This window comes from Gobius niger (assembly GCF_951799975.1).
Source record: "Gobius niger genome assembly, chromosome: 1".
Lineage (NCBI taxonomy): Eukaryota > Metazoa > Chordata > Actinopteri > Gobiiformes > Gobiidae > Gobius > Gobius niger.
Window position 1 is genome coordinate 43805410 of NC_136852.1, and position 25685 is coordinate 43831094.

The 25685-nt window shown below is 42.8% G+C and overlaps 1 protein-coding gene across 1 annotated transcript in view; it reads right to left on the minus strand.

Moving 5' to 3' along the window:
* loxl2b (lysyl oxidase-like 2b) overlaps positions 1-25397 on the minus strand; it is a 42800-nt gene extending 17403 nt beyond the window's left edge. The window contains exons 1-3 of the mRNA XM_079567593.1: positions 25334-25397; positions 20518-20868; positions 18736-18911 (exon numbers count right to left, since the gene is read on the minus strand). Of these exons, the coding sequence (XP_079423719.1) occupies positions 18736-18911; positions 20518-20857 (516 nt within the window). The 5' untranslated portion in view covers positions 20858-20868; positions 25334-25397. The remainder of the gene's footprint in view (positions 1-18735; positions 18912-20517; positions 20869-25333) is intronic.
* Between the last annotated feature and the right edge of the window lie 288 nt (positions 25398-25685).

The following is a 25685-nucleotide window of genomic DNA, read 5'->3' on the forward strand; positions in this document are numbered from 1 at the left end:
AACATGTAAAACCATGTACTTCGACCGTACAGTGCCGCGATAAAGCGTACTAAGTGGATAAAGAACATATGTGACTTAAGAATGAGCTGCCAACCTGAGCCTCCTGAATGACCAGGTTATTCCATCAATGGATTTCTTCTTCTCTGATAGTAGGGGCGTATTCCAAGCTGACATTACCAGGATTAACAAAACCAGATTTTAACCCCATTGAGGATCTTTGGGATGTGCTGAAGAAGGCTTTGCGCAGTGATCACGCTCTATCATCAATAAAAGTTCTTGGTGAACTGAATGCAACACTAGATCTTTTGACATTGCAGAAGTTTATTCAAACAATGCCACAGCGAATACCAACAATTAAGAGCTTGTGACCTTCGTTTGTGGGGACATTTTTTTGGTTCAGTCGTCCATTTACACTTCAATACAAGGCCTTTGATAAAGAAAAGTCTAGACACCCCTGCTATGGAACATTTCCAACCACCACAAGTCCACACACACATATTCCTATACAGGAGTTGAGCAAACGCACAACACATTGCCAAGTTTGAACTGTAATAATAAAGCATTTAATTACATGCACAGTCCAACACCAATGACAAAAACAATGGCCAACTGTATGAAGGAAACTCCAGCCTTCAACAAAACACCAGATTCCTGCAGTTCCACAAAATGTCAACATCTCACAGTGAATTAAAAACAGATGCTAAAGTGTTATAGCACCGCGGTCCCTCACTGACAGGCTCGTGTTTCTGTGGGGCTCCTCACTCCAACTCAATTTGACTTCAGGTCTAAACAGCCTTCAGCAACTTGGACTAACGTAGTCAACCACCTTTAATATCGGGTTTACTGTCTGTGAGGAGCATAACGTGATACTTCTGTAGGGTTTAAGCGTCTTTTGGGTTAACAAAATAGTGTAAAAATGGACTCTCCTTGTCAAAAAGAAAACAGGTGTGTTTATTTCATATCTAGACTGTTTCGGCTCCTTCTGCGGACTCCTGCAGTGTGTCATATGATGTTGCTGTAACACTTTAGTGGAAGGCCTGGGTTTGCGGCATCACACTCCTGGATTGAACTCCAAAAAGAGTTTCAATTGACCTTCATCACTATCTCACACTTGGTTGGTCAGAAAATATTGATCTAAACCAGCTGAAACAAAGTATCCAGTAGTTTGACTTTCTGGTTTTCACATGATCTCAATGTAAGCCCTTCTCACTGGGGCTGTCGCGATAATTACTGTATAGACTTATCGTTCAATAAATGACAGAAAAAAATACTTTTTTGGGGGCTTTTCTTTCTTTCCTTCTTTCCTTCTTTCCTTCTTTCCTTCTTTCCTTCCTTCCTTCCTTCCTTCCTTCCTTCCTTCCTTCCTTCCTTCCTTTCTTTCTTTCTTTCTTTCTTTCTTTTGCTTCAGGAATATATGTTCATCACCTGCACATTTATTTTTGTCCCCATTTTTCTCAAAATAAGTTGTTTCTCATTGTATTTCTGGTTCATTGAGGGATATACTTTTCGAAAGTTTAACTGTAACTGTCATTTTAAACACTGTAGAGTAAATGTCTGTGGCCTTATAAGGTCTTTCCTGCCTCAGTACAGCTGTCTCCCAGTCACGTGACTAGAAATGCAAGCGCGCAACATTTTGAAAGGAAACAAAAATGGCAAATGCAACAATACAACTCACTTACAAGGAAATGCGGCACTTCGATATGCAAACAAACTGTCATTGTTGGATATTACAGAACCATACATGCATCCGGCCGAGTTATTTACTGACGCGAAGTTCTAGGTCAACATACCTTCACTCGAGTTTGGCGATATTTACATAGTACATAGTTTCTTCTCATTGTTATTGTTGTTATTCTCATTGTCATGAGTAAGGTAAGTTACTTGACACTTCGCTAACCCAGCAGGCTAATAATACTGTAAAACACATTGAATTGGACACCCAGCTTATATATAGCGATCTTTCACAGATTAACGAACAGTAAATCTCACACTGACAGTAAATCCTTCTATGCTACAGCAGTTTTCAATAGGCATAAGACATGAGAAATTTCAGCATTTCAGCGGTTTTGAAATGCAGATTTTAAATGAAACGTTGGTGTGAGTTTATCTGGAGTTCATTAGCATGTATCCCGTCAAGATGGAGTAACTTAGTTGGCGTGACGTCATGCGGAAGGCACCTATATTGAACTTCAGATTTTGTTAGCATGAAAGGTCTACTTTCCATCCGCCTCTTCCTACTCCATTCACCGTACAGCTCCAGGTATGTTTCTGACGAGAAGACGACATCATAACATGGTAAAGCTCTTAAAGTCAATTTTGCATGATACAACCCCTTTAATACTTTTTAAGCAACCAAAAAATGAAAATCAAGACTACTATTTAAGACCCTGCAGAAACATGCGAGTGTTCCTGTGCGAGAACTTTTCAGCACATTGCCCACTTCAGTCACAGTAAGAACATTTGCCGTAATATCTACCAAATCATCAGCAGAGGGAAAACCAAACTAGACAGCATGATAAAGGCAGTCGTCAAACATAAATGTATAAATTCTAATTTCATCAATTATCTCGAGAAGAATGTACGGAGAAGGCTGAATCAGCTGGAAAGCCTCCTGCACGTGAGCTACATGATATAGGCCTTTGGGTTTGGTGCAGATTCACAGATGGTCCAGATCCTGTCATTATCCACTAAAAACAAGTTTAATAATGACTGCAGAGGTCTGATAACCACCAGGACGTCTGTCTGCAGGAGAGAGGGCAGGACCCACTGGAGTCTACAAATCACCCGCCGCATGCCGTGTGTTTTATACCAAACTCACCACATAAACGTCTCCATCAGGACTGGAAATGTAACCAGGCTGCACCGGCTTTAAAGGAGGTTTATAACTAAGCGTCGACTTGGTGGCCTGAAGCAGAAGCAAAAGTCAACTCAGGGCAACGAGAAAAGATCACTGACAAATATGTGTTTTATTGAGCTTTGCTGCCAACTACAATGGAAATCCTTGCAAGACGACTGGAAACATGCATTAACGGCTGTCACTTGTCTGTCCAACGGCACTGTGCATGAATACTGAACTTTGAAGCATTTCAAGTTACAATCCAGTCGTGATCATCTGTTACACCATTGACTTGACTGATTATCAACTTGAGCGCTGGAGAGAGGAGTTAAGATCATCAGAAGATGCTTTACGGAAATGGTAACCAGCTGACTATTTGTTGACGACTTTGGTTGTTCCCAGACCTTGAACCAACTTCATGAAAATAACTTACACAGGTGCTAACACATGGAATTCACTTCCTTCTACATTTTGCATGGTTGGATCTTAACAAGGTTCCAAGTAGAACATCAATATGCAACAAGAACATATGGGAGTGAGACAAACAAATGTTGAAGTAACGCTTTTATTGGAAAAGCTGCAACACACAAGTTCTTTTCCATAGTTTGCAGATTCTCTCCCTGTTTTGAGTCTCCATTTTAGAAGTATTATAGACTACGCACATGTATGTCCACCAAAACGTAGAAAGCATGGAGTTTTCCCAACTTACTGACCCCTAAAGTCTTACAGGCCTGAACACAGTAGTTAGCTTACATAACAGAGTGTCTGGTTCTGCGCGCGGGTCGGATGTTCTTAATGAACTTCCTGTTTACGGTTCAGATCGGACTCACGTGTCTCGGCAAGAATCACCAGCGGCACAATGTGACAGCTTCACCGTGTGCTGGAGGATTTGTGAAGCGAGCCTGGCCATCTTTCTGCACCTATGGGTCCTGCTGCGACCGCAATTTGAAGTCTCACACAATCCAACGTACAGCTCACTTTTCCGGTATGTCCTGCTAACCCTCAGTATGCAGCGTCTTCCAGGAAAACCCCACATGTTCGATCCATCAGAGTAATCAGGAACGCAGCAGAGAACAGCGGAGCGGCCCAAGTGCGGTGTTCAGCCACAGACACATACAGGCTCCACGAACAAAACAAAGTGTGTGCAATGTCAGTTGGTAAAGCTATACATGGCCAGATTTCCCAAAAGTTCTTCCTCCACTGTAAAGGATGACGTCATTCCAAATACGATTTTATTCCTCATACTTCCATTGTACTTCTTGTTAAGATGTAGACTACACTGCCTGAGCATAAATAAAAGGTCACACGGTCACAGTGGTATTGTTTGAAGAAGCTGCAATGTCAAAAGATTCAGTGTTGCATTCATTTTTCACCAAGAGCCTTCTCCAGCACATCCCAAAGATTCTCAATGGGGTCCAATGTGAGCTCATAGAATCTTTAGCCTGTCCAGCCAGAATACACACATTTCCTCTTATCTGGGATCAGGGGTGACTTCTTCAAATTCCCGATGGGCTTTGACACAGACGGCGTATTTTGAAAACAAGGAAGTTCATGGTTTTACAAAGCATCGTCCAGAAAAGTGGAGACTAATGTGAACCATGTACAATGTGTCGTTTTTGCCATAAAAACTTAAGGATGCGAGGGGCCATTAGCAACTCACTTCAGATTCTAATCACAATTTCACGGCCGTTTCAACCAATGTGCGTTTTGATCAGGGATAGATGGAAACAAGAAAAAGAAAATCCTCTTACAGAAGATGAAGCATCAACATCAACGCAGGTACATTCCTGTTAAGTACATTGAAGAAAATATTTTACTTGTGTTTCGGTTCCTGTTGTGACAACGTGGTTTGTGATTGGATCGATACAAAACCTTCTGAGATTTGATTGGCTGTTGCCAAAGTTCCAGATGGACCTGCTTTTGAACAGATACAAAAAGCAGGAGTGCAGGTAAATGAATTCTGGCCTTGTCATCTTGGAATGTGCCGAGCCATCAGGAAGAAATGCACTGATAGAATAATAATCATTCGGTCGCCAGGTGATCTCATTCTTTGGGCTCATAGTGTTGCTGAACTTAATCCTGACCAACTGTAGCAACCCCAGATCATAACAGTTAATTACATCCAGGTGGACACTTTTTGACACTTTTCTTTTCAAGAAACAAATCCTGACTTTCTATCTTCCAAAGTGAAGACATACTGCCTCTTTCCAACTCAGCCCCCTCAATCCCTTCTCTTCACATGATGACTTCGAAAGATGCCTCTGAATCATTTTTATTATGCACTTTTCCATCAACTTCCTGCATGATCATTCGAGTTTTCAGCGCCTGCTGAGCCTCTCTCCATTTAAGCTTCTCTGAGCTGCGGTAATATTAGATGCACTATCCATCTGCCGCTTGACTCCAGTCCCAAGCAAATCGCAAAATCAAGCAGCGAATATAATATCTCAACCCACGATTCAAAAGTTCACATACCACAGCGCCTATTTACCGGAGTGTAGTAAGTGTTTCCAGCCATACAGTAGGAGTCATCTGGTCAAATACTGAGCTGCCATGACTAATAGAAAATAAGGTGTAGCAAAGTGAAAGGCACAGTCACCAAACGGGCTTGAGAAAAAGGTATTTCCCTAAGGAGTACAAAAAGCATTCCTTGTAGCGTACGCATATGATTAAAATGCTGGATTAGAAATGAGTCCATCAGAGGAGCAGCTCATGTGAATGTTATATTATTTTATACATTGGAAATTCCTTTCAAAAAAAGCTTTAAAGGTGCATTATGCACATTTTACGTTGGAAAAAAGTTGATATTTGTGTGGACTTAACCCTGTAGTGACCCAGAATCTGTATAAGTGGTCAGCCTGGCGCCTTTACTTTCCATCATAGTAGTCTCCAGGACGCTCCGAGATCAATCGTTTGGAAGCTTTTCACTGCTGAGAGAACCTTACAAAACATATCAATATCTGTGAATGGATGAGGGTCAGACAGAAGAGGGAGCCCCGCACCATTGTAGTGATTTGCTGAATAACTATAGCTCGCCAGTGCACAAAATGCCATAAAAGACGTACCGAAAAAAGGGTAAGTTTGGCTAGTTTGACTTTGACATTAAACATTGACCACTGCGTGAACAATGGAAGTTTTCACCTGCCGGGTCTCGCCTTAAAAGAGTAGTCTAATGTGACTTAGTGTAGTACAGCATTCCTGAGTGTTCCACAGCAGAGCACAGGCCAAGACAAACACGAGAACAGCACCGGAAACATGTGGTTTTAATAGAGGCTGCTCAGTCAACCCTCTGCTTTACAAACAGCATCTCAGTGAGATATGAAATATTCAGCTTGAGGAGCTGTCAGTGTGGCCGCACACAATAAAACAGATTATGAAACATGGCAACCAACTGCTCTCAACTTACTAAACTGTCGAAGTAAAGCTACAAGAACATAAAGCTGAAGTGGTTCGTTGTAAAGTCCGGTGAAAAATACAGTAGCCAGGCACGGGTCCAAACCATAGACAGTAAAAAAAATGGACGTCTTATTCTCACTCCTCCCCGTTTACCATAATGACCACGGCCGTGGGGGAATTCATGGCGGGTTTACAGACTCCTCCTCCCCAGCTCTGACGAAGCATGTTCCTAAAAAGGGCATACGGGCGGGATTTTCACCGTAGACTCGGCCCTTGTGTGACGTGTAGCTCGCGCTGCTCCAATGCTAACAGTCCGACCCTCATTAAGTACGAGATTTCTAAAATTCTTATTACGAAAACCAGCCTGGTTTCATGTATTGTGATTAACCCAGCGTTATCTCAGGAGGAATATCTAGCCTAGTCTAGTGTTGAAAAATTTGAAACCAGGCGTTAAAGTTGTTTTTATGGTGTCTAAACTCCAATGCTTTTAAATGGGGCCTAGTGGCGATATGGAGGTACTACAGCAATGGCGGAGCAATGGCGGAGCAATGGCGGCCCCCAGTGTCGTGGGCATAAAGCAGAGCAGCCAGCGCCCATTGGTCCAAACTGACACCGTTGTGATAATAACGGAACTTCCTCAACAAAACACCTATTGAGGCCACTCAAAAGCTAAAAAGTAATTCATGTCCTCCACATTGCAATATAAATAAGCAAACCTAACACTTGCCTGGTAATTTTAGTAGTAGCAGTAGTAGTTGCTTACATTAACAAGACAACAACAGTGCTTATGATCTGCAACCGAGGGTTTAAGCTCAAGTGAAACTTACTTACTTACTGCCTAACCCAGGGGGAGGCAACGTTGGGCTCGGGGACCAAAACCGACCCTTCATCAAAGAACATCTGGCCCTACAAGATGATTTTGAGCAATATGAGAGATCAAATACCTGTTAAAGTACTCTAGAAATTTGGAAAAATGCTGTCAATTCCTTAAAAAGGCCTTAGCAGAACACCATTTAGGCCTTGTAAAATGTACAACACTGGCATTTGAAGAAAGTGATGCTTTACTTTGGCCGACAAGTGGAGGGTCAGGCCGTCCAAAATCGGCCTCCACTGAAGAAACTTGCCTGCCAGTGCAGGTCAAAAGTTTGGAAAGACCTTTTTTTCTGTATTCGCTTTTCTTTCATTTCAAGACCATTTAGATTCTCACTGAATATGGATTTATCTTTTAGACAGACTCAATGCTTCTCAATGAGCTTCACGATGTCGTCAAAGAAATGAGTTTCACTTCACAGATTGTTAAACCATTTCAGGGACGCCCTTATGAAGCTCATTGAGAAAACGCCAAGAATAAAGAGTAACAGATGAAGAATGTTTTGAGTTAATTCAGCCTTTTTTGTTTCCTACATAATCCTGTGTGTTCATTCATAGTTTAATGTCTTCAATGAGAATCACACAATGTAAATAGTGTTGAAAATAAAGAAAAGCCGATACATTAAAAGTGATGCCAAACTTTTGACTGACCCGGTTCCTGTAAAGCTGTACCGACTTTCTCCCTTCATGTCCAAATACTGTCTGGACATAAAGTGGGAGATTATATTTACAGTTTAAAAAGAATGATGAGATCAGACAGTAGCCCGGTCGCCATCTTGATTGTTTTCAATAAAAGATCTCACTATAACCACATTAATAACACTTTGCTTCACGAGCGATTACAATGCAGTCATAATTTATTCATTCCAAACTCGATTATATGATCAAAGTTCAGATAATTTGTCCTTTTCATCTAAATTGCTGCAAAAATGCTGCAAAAATCCAAACTCCTGCTCCAGCCTCACATGTAAAACCACTCGGAAGAATAAAAATAAATTAAAAGTCACTTCAGCCTTTGAGCAAGAATTTTTCACAAATTACAGGCAGTGTGCAATTAGTATTTAGAGAATTAGGAAGATGTAATTTCCTCGCTTTTTAAGAGGCTGGAGAGCAAAGTGGGAGCAGATGTTTTAGCCGCAGTGAGTGGATGGAAATGAAGTGCTTTTCACGGCGTTCGGGATTAGGTCATCGTTACGAGAGCGGCGTAGTAACACGACACGTGGAGGAAATTCAGAAAACCGCCAGACAGGGGTTAGAGCTGGCACACCATCAAGGACGTAGAAGTAAAAGTGCTGCCCAAGGACGACTGGGCTTCAGAATAAAAGCATGGATATTGAAAAGTGAATCTCAATGTTTATATCACGTAAACCCATGAGGCCAAATGATTATGGGCCAAGTTTTTCTAATTACTACTTAGTTTGATGATAGATATGCCTTTGGTAAGTATTAATCATAGTTTTACAAATCAAATATTGCAAAACTATCCTGCACTCCTTTGTTTTCCAGTAACAGCACTTTGTTACATTTTGTGTTGATGCACTTTTCAATCTTAACACTTCAATAAATGTCAAATGGCATTTGGTTTATAAACTCTGGACACATGACTGTTTCATTTTACACATTTTAAGGTGAACATATTACTCATCATAATTACTTATTGTATCGCAGTACGTATTGGATTGGCCCCAAGTATCGTGATACGTATCGGAATGTGACAAAAGTGGAGGGTCCCAGCCCTGTTTAACAGTGTCCGCATTTTAGCTACACTAATAATAATAATGCATCATTTTTTACACACTCAAAGACGCTTTAACGTTGCACTATTTGTTCACTCCATACTCGGTGGTGGTAAGCTACTATCGTAGCCACAGCTGCCCTGGGGTAGACTGACGGCAGCGAGGCAACCAGTCTGCGCCATCGGCTCCTCCGACCACCACCACTCACTCTTTGCTAGGTTTTCTAGTGTTACCAAACGGTCTCCCATCCAAGTATCGACCAGGCCCTTCCCTGCTTAGCTTCCAAGGTCTGACGGGATTGGGCAGAGCAAAGGCCACACTATGACCACACTAATAATGTTAACACTTTACTCTGATCCAAATGTTTGTTTATGCATTTCAAAAGTATAAAAGAGAAAACCTATAGTCAGGCACAGACAATGTTGAAGTTTGTCTGAATGTTTACAGGAAGTGAAGGGCTGGATCATGGAATCAAAATTGTCTAAAGCTAAATGACTCTAAAAGTGAAATTGTGGTATTTGGAAACTCATGTGATGTCAGCGCTCTGGGCGCTTTGAGTAACTATTGCCACAAGTCTGCTGGGAATCTTGGGCTTGTTTTGGACTGTTTGTTTAAATTGTACACACAAATACGTCGTCAAAAATAGATTTTTTCAGCTGCGTTTGCTCAAAGTCAAACCTTATTTGCTGCATGCCAACCTGGAGGTGTTATTCATTCTTTTATTACGTGTCGCTTAGATTGTTGTAACTCTCTGTACTGTGGGCTCAATCAAACTTCCATCTGTCGCCTGCAGTTCGTTCAAAATGCAGAGGTGCGTCCGCTCACAGGGATGAGGAAACGTGAGCACATGACTCCTGTGTTGTTGGAACAGCCTTCAGTTAAAGGGATATTTCAGCATTTTTGACACAGGGCCTCATTTCCTAGTTACCCAGAGTGTTGCTGATTTCTAGAGATATTAGTTTTTGTAATTCATGCAGTTCTTATATTTGAAGAGTTTCGTGGCGCTAGGCTAGTGCAAGGCTAGCGCATTTCTATGGTATCAGCTAGCCTGCATTACAAACAGTCTTACGCACTCCACAGAGCACCTGAGGCAAATCACTTATAACGCCAGACTAACCAAATAAATGTCTGTGTCGATAGAATAATTTGTGGAAATAACTCACATGAATGATCACATTTTGAGGGACTATTTTCTAGCAGATCACTCCGCCGCCGCGTAGCTTACACAACCACGAAGCTGATGCTGCTCAAATATAAGGTATTTTAAATGCAAAATGGTTAAAATTATTCTATCGACACAGACATTTATATGGTTAGTCTGGCGTTATAAGTGATTTGCCTCGGGTGCTCTGTGGAACAGGTCAGACTGTTTTTAGTGCAGGCTAGCTGATATTGTAGAAATGCGCAAGCCTTGCACTAGCCTAGCGCCACATAACTCTTCAAATATAAGAACTGCATGAATTACAAAAAAAGTATCTCCAGAAATGAGCAACACTCTGGATAACTCGGAAATGAGGCCCTGTGTCAAAAATCCTGAAATATCCCTTTAAATGTTAAAATGGCCCAGTCTATTCATGTTTTTTAAGTCGTTGTTGAAAACCCATCTTTTTGCTCTGGCCTTCAACGCAAGCTGAGCAGGTCGTATAATTATTATTGCTGTTTCAAGTTTGTATATCTTGTAATTGTTTTTTACTCATTAATTGCGCTTTACAATGTTTGTTGTACAGCAAATTTGGGGCAGATGTAGCTGTTTTTACATGTGACCGATGACCGATGACCCCAGATAGGGCTTCTGTGTGCAACAGCGCAATTGGTATTTTGCTACTGACACAACACCGCATAACTACAAAATCTCGTCTCCACTTATCCGAACATTAAAATCAGACCGCTGGGACAGTCAAATAGCAAAACAATTTGGTGCTGGAGATGGAGCGCTAATCTCGAAGAACTTCCGTCGCAGAAAACACAAAGCACATGCGTCATGAGTACAAAGGACAGCTGCTAGCAGTGTGTCACTGTACTCCGTCATCTGTGCGGTTAAAGACATGTGGGAACGGTTATTCGTATTCAGCTTCAGCCGCAAACATAAATGTATGTTCAAACAGATGTGTGACCTCGGATCTCCTCAGCCCTTTGAAGAGGTCAGCACAGTAAATCCTCTGCGTTCACCTGACCCGCCTTTCCGCATCTTCTGTTCCGACACCGACTGAACTTCATGTCCTGTTCCTCTACAATCAACAAGCCGCCCTGACTTCACAAACAGAGGAGCACCACCTCACAAGGGACGAAGCCAAGCGTTGTGAGCTTTAAAGAAGAAGACAGACTGAGACAACTTTAACAGAACCGGCCGTTTGAATTCCGTCTCAGGCAGAACCCATCTGCTTATGATCCCCGGTGGAAATGCTATGTCTGTATCTGAACTGTAACCCAATAGGCCAGTGTCATTTTGGAGATAAATGTCCACAGCTCACAGTGTAAACTTCTGTGGAGCCGACATGGAGCTTTTCTGTCACAAAACCACAAAATATTCAACCGTTTGACATCGAGAGGAAAAAATGACTTCAGGAAAGAAAACTCTGCTGGGGTTTGGTCACACACTGCTAATACAGAGGGAAACAGGAAATTTAGACTGGGCTGAGGTAAATGTACAGAAGAGCAGCAGTGTTGTTGTATAGGACGCGTGACTGCACTTGAGTCATGTTTTTTGGGAAAGCTTTGGAAAACGGTGAAACATTTTCTTGGCAAAGTGCATAACAACAAGCAATGTCACCGAGTTGTGCGAAAGCCGTGTATCCACTTGCTCCACGTGACGTTCTCGTCTGCTTCCTCTGCTCTCACAGCGACTAACTGCGTGTTCCTCTTGGCCTGTTTACCTCAGAGTAAATGATGCATGGAAACAGACACAGCCCGACACCACAGCTCACAAACCTCACGATTTCTTCATGTTGAAACGGGTTTTGTTCTGTCCCGCAACCACATCTGCTGAAAATCAGGGGTGAACCCCCACAGAGACTGTTTGCTTTGGGCCAACCACTTTAGTTAGCCCTTCTGGTGTGTCCCATCAACCTAAACCTTCTGTCTGGGTCGGGGGTGTGGATTTTTTTTTAGATCCAATACCAGGAAGTCTAAAGATTAGTCCAGGACTAAACCTTTTAGAGTCGCAGCGACCATCAGGTTCTTGGTCACCTCCCTGACCAAGGCCCTTCTCTCCAGCTCGGGGCAGGGGTGGTTCTGAACTTCTTCCATTATGAATGATGGAGGCTGCAGTGCTCTTCGGGACTTTCGATGCTCCAACAGTTTTTCTGAAGCCTTCCCCAGATCTGTGCCGGTCCACTGAGCTCTATCCTCTTCTTCTTACTGCAGACTTTGTCTTATTATGATACAATATTTAATTTATCTGTAGTCTGTTCATCACTATTCACATGGTGTCTCCTGTCCCACTCCCCCTCGGGAGTGCCTGTCTAGATCGAACGGAGGAACCCAGCTGAACATTCTGGAATCTGAGGACTGGACGGTCTGTGATCTTGGCCCGTCTGCTGAGGGATCCTTCGGCCCTGGGTCTCTATAGTCTGTCCGTCCATGGGAGTGGATCTCTCTTTCTGTGGTTCTCCCCAAGGTTTCTCTTTTCTCCTGCCGGGTTTTTGAGTTTTTCCTTGCCGGAGAGTCTAAGGACGGGGGACACCCAGGCCGCTCGTCACTACCTGCTGCCGACGCTTATTGGACATTATATTTGCCTGGATTCACCTGAACTTTTAATTGTCATATTTATTGCTCTGTTTTGATGCCTTAATGTTTGGTGCAGCCCTGTGAGGCGACTTCTGTTGTGATATTGGGCTATACAAAACCATTCAACTTCAAACTTGCCTCGATACAAACCTGTCTCTCTGAGTCTACAGACAGTTCCTTTGACTTCAGGGCTTAATTTCTGATCTGACACGCTCCGTCAGCGATGGAACCTTACAGAGAGGTGTGTCTTTCCAAATCAAGTCCAATGGATTGAATTTACCGCAGGTGGACTCTGGTCAAGTCGTAGAAACATCTCAAGGACGATCAGTGGAAAAAAGATGCACCTGAGTTCAGTTTTGAGTGTCAGAGCAAAGGGTGTGTGCTCTGGTTCGCATCGAAGCGATTCAAGATACTCTGAAAGGGACGACATCTTTCCGTGCTCCATAATCTTTACATCCAGAAACACACAACGAAGCCCGCTGTCGATGTCCATGTCATTTGTGCAGCTCCACTGACAACAAAATCCCACAGAGCTTGTAGGCCCAAACTACATTATCGGTCAGCCCAGTGTTGCGGAAAGGGGCAAACGCCATCGGAAACGAATGAGTGAGTAACAGCGGCTTCACTCGAATCATCAAAATCTCGCAAATGTCATCAGATTGCAAACAGAGACCAAACGACGATGAAGAAGAAGACGCTACAGATTCAGATTTTCTTTTCTAAAGCGTCCATTTGCGGCCAATGTTTAGGACGATCAATCAAATGTGGGAGAAACCTTTTAAAAGTTTCCTTTGAGAAGAACTCTGTGGGAATTCTTATCAGTGGTGACGTCATTTAGACACTTTTCTATTGGCTTTTAAGAATGAAATGTGGGAATTATACACTTATTGCGGCCTTTATTTACTTCACAGAGAAAGGCCCCACCTGGCCAAGGAAATCGAACCCAGGACTTCTTATTTGTGCTTCCTGTCAATGAGAAAAAGCAACAAAAACAGTACATGCCTGGACTAAACAAAGCGTCGCCTCCATCTCCGCATCTGCCGTGACCTGCGCTGTTTACTGCCCACAAGAGCGAGGCTCAGACGAGGCTAAACGCTCACATCTGGACTCCACACGAGAACCATGAAATGCACCCGACCACAGGAGAACAAACTATGGACAAACGGCAACATGTTTGGGACCGGACTCAGAAATCCCACGCCACCAGAGGGCTCTAAATGCAACACCTCTGCTTTTAGTCCGACGGGGTCAAGAGTCAGTGACATGACCTCGGGGTTTCGTAAAGTTCAAAGATAGTTATTAGAAAGACCAGGGAGCAAAGACAGCGACACGAGGAAAGTTTCAGCACAGACAGAAATTGAACGAAAAAGATCGAAACTAAAAACTGTGGCCTGGTTTTACGATGAGAGAAGAAACAAAGAAGGAATAAAAAAAAAACTGAATCCAGACTTTTTGGAATCATCGTCATTGTCATCAGAAAATCTTCACAATATGGACAAAAAATGTGTTTGGTAGATGATAACTAATAGACTGTTAAAAAGAATTCTCAGCCACCCAGGATAGTTTAAGTCCACTTAATCAATGCAACGGGACTTTTTTTTGAGACTGGCAACAATTCGAAAATAACCCAATGTTTCAAAAACTGGACCTTTTTTGAGGTGCATCGATGAGTTTTTCCATAAGATTGAGCTTCAACTAGACCAAATAACAAGGACTGAATGAGCTGAATCTCCAACAAGGACTGGACGTTAGCTCTACAGTCTTCAGCCCTGGGTCGTCCTAAAGTCCGTCCTTTCATGTGGATCCTTCTTTCATGTGGTTCTCCTCGAGATCTCTCTTTTCTCCTCCAGCGGATTTTCACTTTTTCCTTGTTGCAAAGGAGGCTTTAAGAACAGACATGCTCAGGGTTCCTATCCATCTTACTGCTGACTCTTCATTTGGACACTACGTTTGTCACATTTGTTTTTTGTATCATTGCTGGTTTCCAAATGACTCCTGTTGTCACATTGAGTGACGCAAACAACAATTTGTTTCTGGCTTGATACTAAATCAGGGCCAAATATGAGGCTAAAATGGAAGTCAATTTGGAAAATCCTGACAAAAACTGAACTTTTGAACACTTTGTTCAATGACTTTCTTTTGCAATATCCTACAATAAACATGAAATGCTATGAAACATAACTTGCTTTGGGTAAAAAATAATGTAGTACAGTAGAAAAAATGGGGGGAAAAATGCAAATAAATGTACCGGCGATGAATATTGAGCCCAAAAATGTATTGTTTAGCTGTCATTTACTGAACGATAAGTCCATATAGTAATTATCGTGACAGTCCTAGATGGAACTTCAATCTTCTTTCATTTATTCGTCATTGTTAGTATTTCTTTCAATCGATGAAGCGGATTATAGTGATACATCAAATAATCTTGAACACCTATCTTGTCATGTTCAACCTCATTATTTACATTTGTGACAAAGCATTTAATGTAGCATCAGTGGACCCCAAACAGAGACATGCCGTCACTGCAGCCACAGAGGAGAGTTCAGCTGAGTCAGACCCCTCCCTCGATAAGAGCAGAGGCAGCGGAGGAGGAGGAGGGGGAGGAGGAGGCAGCTGGGATTCCCATAGAGAAACACAGGAGGCTTTACAGAATGGAAAAGCTTACTACAGTGCTTGTGCTCTGCTTGAGTCCAGACGTCTAGACCTCTGAAACATCTTCAGACCCTGCGCAAAGTCACGTAGCGTATTCACGAGACAAAACAACAGATAAATAAACAGCCAAGATTCTGAAACCTAAAGAGTGTAGGCTCTGAAAAAAAATAGTCTCCTGCGTTTGACCCAGCATGTCTGAGGTAGTGGGCAGCGCCTGGAGACCAAACTAAAGCAAGAAACTAAAGCATCTGGAGAAAACCCACACAGACACTCCACACAGATAGGTCCCCCGCGGTCTGCTAATGAACGAGATATATTTTTTGCTGTGAGATGACCACTAGGCCGCTGTGCCACTATCAATCAGCCTCACAAAGTGTGGAAAGTGAATGAAAAATGAGCCTGTGATGGGTGGATTGATGTTTCCTGTTTGAAAAGTCAATCCTTGCATAACTATCAAGGTTCATTTAGTCAGACACTAATACTCAGAAGTATCACCGGCGTTAGGAGAAACACTTCAGGACGACCAAGCCTTCTCCGTTACTGGTCCGCAATTGTGGAATCAGCCGCCATCAGAGATTAGACAGGCCCAGTCTCTGCCAGTTTGTAAATCTCACCTAAAAACGCACTTCTTTTCGCAAGAGTTCAACACAGAATGATATGATTTTATGATGTATGTTTTGTGGACTGCACTTTCGCCAACTGTACAGGCTCTAAAGTTCTTGATAAATAAACACCAGGGACACCCATCTCCAGCGATCACGCCCCTGTCGCCCTGAGAAAAAAGAACAGCTGATAAGTGGCAGGTATGCCTGGAAAGTACAGAATGATCTTTTTTTTTATGTACAGAGGCATCAGTCGGGTCACCACTCCACACTCCATCGGTGCGCCTTAAAGCAGTACTAAGTAACTCTTGCCCCTAGAGGCCATAAGCGCAACTGCAGGTGTCATAGCAAGTTACGATTTTTGAACGTATTAATTGTCTTGGAGAGTAAATACTACGCTGACAGGAAAAGCGGAGGGAGAGAGGGATATTGTACATCCAATTATACAATGGAAAGATTTTTTTTCAATCAAACTTGGCTGTAAATACTATTTAAAGTGACGTTAGCCCACAGTTAGCTTTGCCCGTTAGCATGTTAGCTTCTTCGTGATTTCATTAGTGTGTATTGGTGGCTCCGGTCCGGTGGCAGTCAAGTCGCAAACATGGTTTTCTGGCCAGAGACACCAGGGGGAGATGAAAGACCCTCCAATCATCCCATAAACACTTGTATTACCCCCACAGGGACTACGGGAAGGATTTATTAAGGTAAACACGTTACTTAGTACTGCTTTAAGCCATGTGAGTCTGGTTTTCCTCAGAGGCCCCCGAGGCTCCGTGGACCTCACTTTGGGAACCACTGGTCTATAGAAACTGCTTTCTCTTGCGCGTTTCCCCTCATTGTGCAAATGGGCGGCATTGGCACTGAGTATAGCTTTGGAAAGTACCCGGGTTTCAATGCATCAGTATCATGATAGTTATCCATGTATTACTTGGTACCGGGTCAAAACTAAAATCATCGCCATCAGATTAATCCCTGGAACAATCTGCTCAATCATTTTAAAGCTGCTTGTAAAGCTAAAAGCCTCGCCCAGGCACGAACCTACGCCATAAAACTATTCATCACTTAGGCCCAAACACACTTCAGTGCATTCAAACATGCCTGCAGGACTCTTGGAAACACCACGCGATGCTGGACGCTGAAGTGGGGAGTGGGTCGGGGTTTGCTCATCACATTGGAATGCGCCTGACGCGTCCAGCCCTAAAGATAGTGTCTCCCGGCCGCCGCATTTCATTGGTTTAACCCAGAACCCGAAGCAGCGCGGAGTTTTCAAAGGGTTAACTGCTTGCTTACCGTAATGAGTCTGACACCTCCACGTTACAACTGTGTCTTCACTTTCTCCTCAACAGCAGGGCTTTGAGAGGCAGAGGGTTGAGGAGAGTGATAAAAGAAGCAACAGAGTCTAGGTGTTTTCCATGTTCTAATTGAAACTGAATGTGACGCTATAAAGCCATGGTTTTCAAATGGATCGGGACTGAAAGGAGCTTTGACCATTACTTTTGTCTGAATTTTGTCCAAATGTTCAGATTAGATTAATTTTAGTTCAGATTTGAGGGCCTGGTCAAGCTGAGGGGCAGGAAAACCTCTCCCGGGAATCACAATTGTTCACTCTTTTTTTAGCCGTTTTCTGGTGGATTATAAACATATTTATCACACACCAATAAAGTCAAGTCAAATCGGGTCCATTCGTGTGTTTTTTGCAATTAATTGTTCAGTAGAAGTGAAAAATGTCACTCGTCATCTTAAGTAACATGCAGCTAACGTTAGCTTCACTGGCTTCCTGGTTAGCATTGTCTGTTTTTAAGTATTTATGGGCTGTTGAACCATTTTACTCCTCACCGTGTCATTGGATTGTTATTAGTAGAAAATAATTCATAATTCAACATTTATTAAAGAGACTAGATGCAAGTTGGTCATTTTATGCTCACTACTGCCACCTCAGGTCTTATGCGTAACTGCAGCTTCTATATTAAGCTCGTGCATGACGGCACTTCAGACCCGAAGTAACAACTTTTTGAGTGACTTGATTTTAGAGGCAGTTGTGGTGAACAGGTTTGGGCTCATTCAACACATTAGGACATGGCTGGAACATGTAGGGGGAGGAAAATACTTAGTTTTTAAACATTTTTAAACTCCGTACAGTCCCTTTAAAGTACTGGTTAAAGTCAGTTTTTTTTTCCTTTTCTTTGTTTCCCCCTCCAACTTCTTCAAACAAGACCATATATGGGCAGCTCCAAACATGCCGTCTGTATCTATACACGGTTTGTACAGGTCAAACTGAATGCTTGGTGCTATTCTATAGCCTAATGCTATTGTAATGTGTACATTGCCTAAATACTTTTTATGCGACAAATGCAAAAAATCGTGGCATATTTAATTTCGTGAGATTTGTAAACATTCAATCAAACAGGTGAATGAGGGGAAATTTCAATATTCACCGCTAAATTGGGCTCAATGGGCAACTTTTGAGCAAAAGATTGTGTCAAATTCCAGTCATAACTGGAGATGATTTAATTTGAGTGTTTTTGACATGTATGCAGTGAAAATAGTGGAGCAATGTCATTGTTGTGGGTTCTGTCTCAAAGGCAAATTTACATTTAATGCCATTTCTAGTCCAAGCTCTAAAATTAGGTGAGACAAGCACCCAAAAACTCAATATGTAAAAACACGCAAAAATCTGTGCCTATTTCATTAAGGTACGCAGACCTTCTATCAAACACAGGAAGGAATAGAAACATCAATATTCAAAACCAAAGTCGAGCAATGTCACTATTTTACAAGAAATTTACATTAAAGATAAGTTTTAATCTAATTTAAGGCCTTCCTTTGGCGCAATTCATAGCTTTTAATACTGTGCAAAGATATTCAAAAGTATGTGGAAAAAGCTTGAAACAAAGCTTCAGAAGCACATTGCCGTTCTTACCTCCACGTGATTGGGCAGAGAGTTGACGAACTTGAACCCCGGGATCCTCTTGTCGCTGCAGACCACGCCCACGTCCTCCGTGTGCTTGCAGTCCGAGACGCCGATGCCATTGGACGGACACTGGGCTAGAGTCTTCTCCTTCCCCGTGCAGTGGAGGTTATCGAACCAGATGGTCCCTGGAAGGACAAACGGAGAAGGTGTCTTCTACTGGAAAGAACAGCAGCGGGTACTTTCCTTAAACATGTATGAAGTGTTTGGAAATGAGGTTTAAACACGCGTAGGTTATGTCGGGATACTGTCTGACGGTGAAAGACTGCTTCTTTGTGCAATAACCAGTAGATTGTGTCATTCATTTGAGCTTAGTGCTGTCTCCACACTTTGTTTGGTACTTGTTATTTGGTCATACATTTTCACTTATTTACTTTTTTTTTTTGGTACCATACACTGCCTGAGCAAAAAACGTACTTACTGTAACAACTGTTCTGACCTGGGGTTGCTGCAGTTGGTCTGGTTTAGGTTCTGCAACACTTTGTGCCCAATAAATGAGATCAGCCGACAACCTGAACACCCTGAATGACCAGGTTGTTCCATCAGTGGATTTCCTACCCTGATGGCACAGGCATATACCAAGATGATGATGCTGATGTGGTTCAGGGAGCATGAGACATCCAGATCAAATCTTAACCTCACAGAGAATCTTTGGGATGTGCTGGAGAAGGCTTGGTCACATCATCAATACGAGATCTAGGTGAAAATCTGATGCGACACTGGATCTTTTGGCTTTCAACATTAAATCGTTATTCATCATACTGGGTCAAGCTGTACAGTCGTACTATCTCTATCATAGCCTTGACTGTGGTGCTCAGGCACCCACTCTAAGCCACAGAATGTTTGCTTGCGTATCAGTATGACGCTCTGAGAGGGTGTTTATCCCTTTTCTGTGGAAGCTATGACAGAGACAGTGCGACTGTACAGCTTGACCCAGTATGATAAACAGCGATTTAATGTTACCCTCCAACAATTATAAACCCCTTGATGGTGCGGAGTGATCGATTTTATTACAAAACGAGTTGAGAGAGTTTTTACCTGTTACCTAATGCGGTGTTATTGCAAAATGTGGTTTAACAGACCTTTTTCTTTGAATCTGATCTGGAATCTGGTTTAACAATATGCATAAATGTTTTACTCCATTTGTCCTTTAGTTACAAAGATACTGTCTTTAACCTCTTAACTCCCGCCTGAACCGAGAGCATTTTCTCCAGTTCAGCTTTACCCAAATCCAGTAGGCCAGTGTAACACCTCATTTGAAAGCTAAGATCTACAAAACTCTAAATCTAAATGGATCATTTTCCTCACGTCATTACATTTTTTTCCATCTTTTTTGGGGGGGTGTTATTTGTAACTTTTTTGTCACATTTTTTGTATTTTTTTGGTCATCTTTTTTTGTCATTTTTTTTTAAATCATTTTTTTTTTTTTTGTCTTTTTTTTTTGTCTTTTTTAGTCATTTTTTTGTCATTTTTGTCATTTTTTTCATTTTCACAGCTTTTTTCCAGAAGCTTTTGGATTGGGGTAAAGGGAAACTGGAGAAAATGTGCTCGGTTCAGGTGGGAGTTAAGGGGTTAATTGAGACAGTAAAGCCTCTGGAGGGTCCCGACCACCACTTTGGATGCTGCTGTAGTAGAGAGAGTATCCACTTACACCACTTTCATTATAAACAACCAAACACTGAGCAAACAAGCACATTTTTCACATCCCACTCTCTTCACCGTCACGTCACTTACCTTCTCCTTTTCCGTACTTGGCTGACGGGGACCAGGAGACGGCGTCGACGTACCCCAGCTCCCTGCACACGACCTGGGCCGCGTGCAGCGAGAAGTCGTCGTCGCACACCGTCCCCCACTGGCCGTCGTAGAAGACCTCCACGCGCCCCTCGTTGTGTTTCCGTTTGTCCCCCGCCAGTCGCAGCTGGATCCTGGGCACGTCCGCCGAGAGCTGGGGGGCCTGGTAGTGCTCGTGCTCCGGTTCGGGGTAACTCGGGGGGTAGCCCAGGTATTCGTACTGTGCAGAAACAAGCTGCAGTAGGACGAGGAGGAGGAGAGAGGATGTGTGTCTCGGCTTCATGGTGATGGGAGCTGAAGGGGAAGAGAAAACATAAATCAACGAGCACTTTCCACAAAAGCACTAGGAAACATTTTCAAATTTGTTTTATCCACCTAAAAGGACACCAGTTTTTTGGAATGGGGCCTTGGTTGAGGGCCTTTCTCTTTCAATCCTTCCAATCAATCTATTTCATTTTGTACTTCACAATGTCACAAAGACAACATGATCTCAGAAGAATGACTGATTTGATCAAACAAAACTTGAAAATTAATGTTGGGGGGGGGCAAATGTGGCCCTTCTATCCGGCCCGCAAACATGACCAAGCCCCAAATGGATTTGCTAAAAGGAGAGAGCAACAATGATCACTGCAATTACTGTGTATTTGAGAATTACTTTTGAGATTTGAGATTTGAGATTTGGCAAATGCTACAACCTGTCCACCCCCCTTTCAAGTTCCAAAACCCAATTTGGCCCTTGTTGCGTCAAAAAGTGTATTCATATTTGACCTGAAACATACACAAAACACAGCCCTGAAGAAATACTGGAACTCCTCAGGGCTGTGTACTTTCCCCCTGACTCTTCTCCCTGTACCCAAACTGCTGCACCTCCAGTCACCAGTCCATTAAACTGATCAAGATTGCGGACGACACCACCCTCATCGGGCTCATCTCGGACGGTGATGAGTCCGCCTACCGGAGAGAGGTGAACCGTCTGGCATCCTGGTGCAGCCACAACAACCTGGTGCTGAACGCCCAGAAGACAGTGGGTCTAACAGACTCTCCTACCCCCATCTCCATCGTGGACTCCTTTCGCTTCCTGGGCACCACCATGACCCAGGACCTCAAATGGGAGCCAACCATCAGCTCCCTCATCAAGAAGGCTCTGTAGAGGAAACTTAAGCTGCCGACCAAGATGCTGGTGCAGTTCTACACGGCCGTCATCGAGTCCATCCTCTCCTCCTCCATCACTGTGTGGTTCTATAGACTGGGACAAGTATTGACTGCAGCGCATTGTGCTGCTGCTGAGAGGGTGATTCGCTGTGAGCTCCCATCTCTCCAAGTCCTGTTCACCTCCAGGACCCGGAGACGTGTGGGTCGGATCACAGCTGACCCTTCTCACCCTGGACACGGACTATTCACCCCTCTCCCCTCAGGCAGGAGGCTACGGTCAATCAAGACCCATCGATCCCGCCACTTGAACAGTTTTGTTCTCCACCGCTGTCAGACTCATGAACGATAAAGAGACCTAATAACTCAGTACAGACTGTAATATCACTTATCACTTCATCACTTTATACACCTACACAATATGTAAATCCAATCTTGTTATTCTTCCATGTCAATTGTTGTCGCCTTACCATATTCATTCTTATATTTTTAACTTATTTATTTTAACATTCTTTATGCATGCCCCATAGCCCTAACCTTTGAAAGTTTTATAGCATATTTTTTATCTAAACTCTGTGTTAAACTTTTTTTATGTTTAATGTTAATCGAGAAAAAATCCTAGTTTGTGAACCTGTTTACAAAAACTCACTTCTCACTTCTCCATTCTACATCACAGTTCAGATGGAGAACTGCTTGTAACGCCGTAATTTTGACGACTGCTTCGAGCGAACCTTGATTTATGAGAAAATGTTCCTGATTTACTGACCTCGGTCGGTGGCTGGAAAACCTCTCTCAACAGTTTCCCTCAGCAGCGCTTTGCGTCTCAGATAAGTTCAAGGAAAACTCCAGTCAGCCCCAAATTATACACCTACACACAGTGACGTAATGCAGACTCCCCGAGGACATTCTGCTGCATGACTCTGGACGTCTGCTAAATCACTTTTCTATCTCACTTCCCTGCCTTTTTTAAATGTCTTTAGGAAAACTAACATCTTCTTTTGGCGTTTTTTATTTTATTTTTTTAATTTCCTCATTCATCTTGGATTCAGAGGGTACAAGTTTTAGTGGCAAGGGGGACCTGGAGGAAACAGACATAAGGACCTTCTTGCTGGGAGAGAAGCTGAGTTTTTGGAATTTGTTCATTTCAAGGAGAAGTTCAAAAGACTGGACGCTACGTTGGGACTAGAGATGGGAAGTGACGAAAAGAGCTTCATGTGCATGTAAATAAAACTTTGCACCACATTTTCTTACATTAATAAATATAGCTTTTTTATTCTTGCTGTTGTCCACTCTGCCATTATGCTGGTTCTTCTGTTTGCTCGCGTAAAATAGCGTCCGGAAATAACAACAGGCTCTTTTTTATAAACAGAAAGAGATCATTTCCAACCATCCGGGTTAAACAGCAGCTCCAAAGATGACATCACCGACCGCAATGCACAGCTTCAGAACCTCCAGCCGACATCTGAGCGCGCTCGCCAAGTTATAACACCGTATTGTAGTCGTGGCAGCAGTTACACAAGCCTGAAACAACACGTGCAGTAGAACGGACAGAGGGGATGAAGCTTCTCCGCCTTTGTGTACAAGAGGGGAAGAGAAAAACCTGTTGGTCACATGGACAAAGTATTCCCCAGAGCTCGGATGAGGCAAGAGTCTGTTTGGCACCCACTCCTCTATGAATCTTTTGCTTTTGCATAACGTTTTTCCACCAGAATGCGTTGGAAAAGACATCTTTAAAGGAGAGATGCGACGGAAAGTTGACCGTCTTTGCGGTTTGCTGTTTTCTCAATAAAAACCCGGCCTTTTGGCTCGATTTTACACATTTATCAAGGCTTTCATGTGAAGTCTCATTCTGAACAGTTGGAAATTTGCTACGTCACAGATTTGCGAGCCACGAACGCTTCACCGTGTTCACAAGACACTCATCAAAGTGTTTACTTCTTCATCTACTAGTTAAACAAACCAATGCAATGATGCTCGAAAGTATCTCAAGGTCTAAGACACCTAGGATCTTGAATCTCATTTCAGCAAATACCACATGGATTCCCAAGAGCTGCTCTGCACGTAAAGACTGGAATTTGAAACCGGTGGAAGGGTTTTCTTCCCTTCTGAAATTGACATATGTTTCTGACCTCCAGGTATCATGCATTGCGGGACATTTCTAAGAAGAAAAAGAGGGATTTGCAAGATAAGGCAACATCTCCAGTGCATATGGCAGTTCGTAGACACTGGAGTAAGAGTGGAAGTGCAGGTTCCTGAAGGTTCATGGACATTACCAGAAGCATTAAGAACAACAACGGAATTCTGGCCAATTTATGCAAAGGAGAAAAAAAACATTGTCTATTTGTGTCCCAAGAATAGGTCCAGGATTACTAAGACAGACAAGTGTCCCATCAGTAGCTATGAGGATCTACGCGTGAGCTGAACATGAATCTCACGGTTTAGTGCCTCCTCCCAAGTGGACGATAAAAATCCACAAATGCAGAAACACTTTCCGCTTCGAACTGCTTTATTTAAGGTCAGAATTATAAGTAAGAAAGACATAAAAGGGTAGAGAATAGGGCTGGGTACCGTCAAACGATACCATCAAGTTTAGCTACTATGACATCAGAATAAAAATGGTATCGAAAGCAAGCACCGGAAAACAATATTGTTTCTTTAGATACCAGGTTCTGATGCCTGTTGGGTCCATGGACCGAAGTAAAGGAAGTGACTTGGTTGTTTCAGCTCAAGTAAATGATGCAAATTTAAAAGAATAAGTCTTGTATGGAATAAATGAAAACAATAAAAAAAATAGCTCTGTTTTCTGATTCTATATGATACATATTTTAGTCTTATTTGGCAGGAAAAGGCTGAAAAATGAACAAAAATATAATAATTCAATCAGGGCTGAAACGGCTAATCGATTAATCCACGACTAATCGATTATTTAAATAGTTGACAACTATTTTAGTAATCGATCGTTTTCTGGTTCACACAGACTCAGATGGAGCAAAAATGACATAAAAATGTAGTATTTTTGATGAAACCTACTTTGTTTATATAGTTAGGGTCTGTGTAAATGTTTTCCATTGTAAATGTCATGAATAGAGCCTCCGACAGACATGTCTCTTTAGTTTACTCCATCAACACATCTTCAAGCAGCCACTTAAGCTATATATGAGAAGAAGAAAAAAAAAAGAAAAAAAAAAATCCTTCACCATTCACAGCCAAGCGATTACTCGATTAATCGTAAAAATAATCGATAGTTGCAGCCCTATAAGCAGACGCGTATTCATCAGTAGCTGAACCCACTGACCGAATTTGGAGTCGCAGACTGGAGGGATTTCCTTTAGTTTGATGACTGTCCAATGGGAGCTTTGCACAACACAAAGACTTTTGAGCCTTTGAGTGAGTGCATCCAAAATGACTGCACAAAGATTGTACCAAAGTCTGAGTGAAACATTTAAAACAAAGTAGGAAATGTCCACTGCACGATTGATTGCGTTTAAGACACATCATCCAACGTGATCAGAACGCGTGACGTTGATCAAGGTCCAGTTCGCATCATTCCCAAAGCTCCAAAGTCAACACATGTTCAAATGAAAAGTGGAAAAACTTGTTGCAGACTTACTTTTCTCGCTGTGCTCCGTGTTTGAAGCTGTTGCTGCTGCTGCTGCTGCTGCTGCTCTGCGCTGGGGTCTCCTCTCTCTCTCTCTCTCTTGCTCTCATCACCGCTGCCTCCTCGTGAACACGCCCCCATCCTCGCGCGCACGCCCCCCTCCTGAAAGCGTGACCTCGGCGCGCGCACATGGCACAGCTGGAGCGCACAAGACGGGCCGACGTGAGGAGCGGCACACGGCGGAGGCGCATCGGCGTCTCTGGGGCGGGGGAGGAATCTGGAAAACGAGGACGAAGACGAGGGAAAGGAGCGACGCGTAATGGCGCAGGGGTTTTGGGGAGCGGTTCAAGCTTAAAGGCCAAAG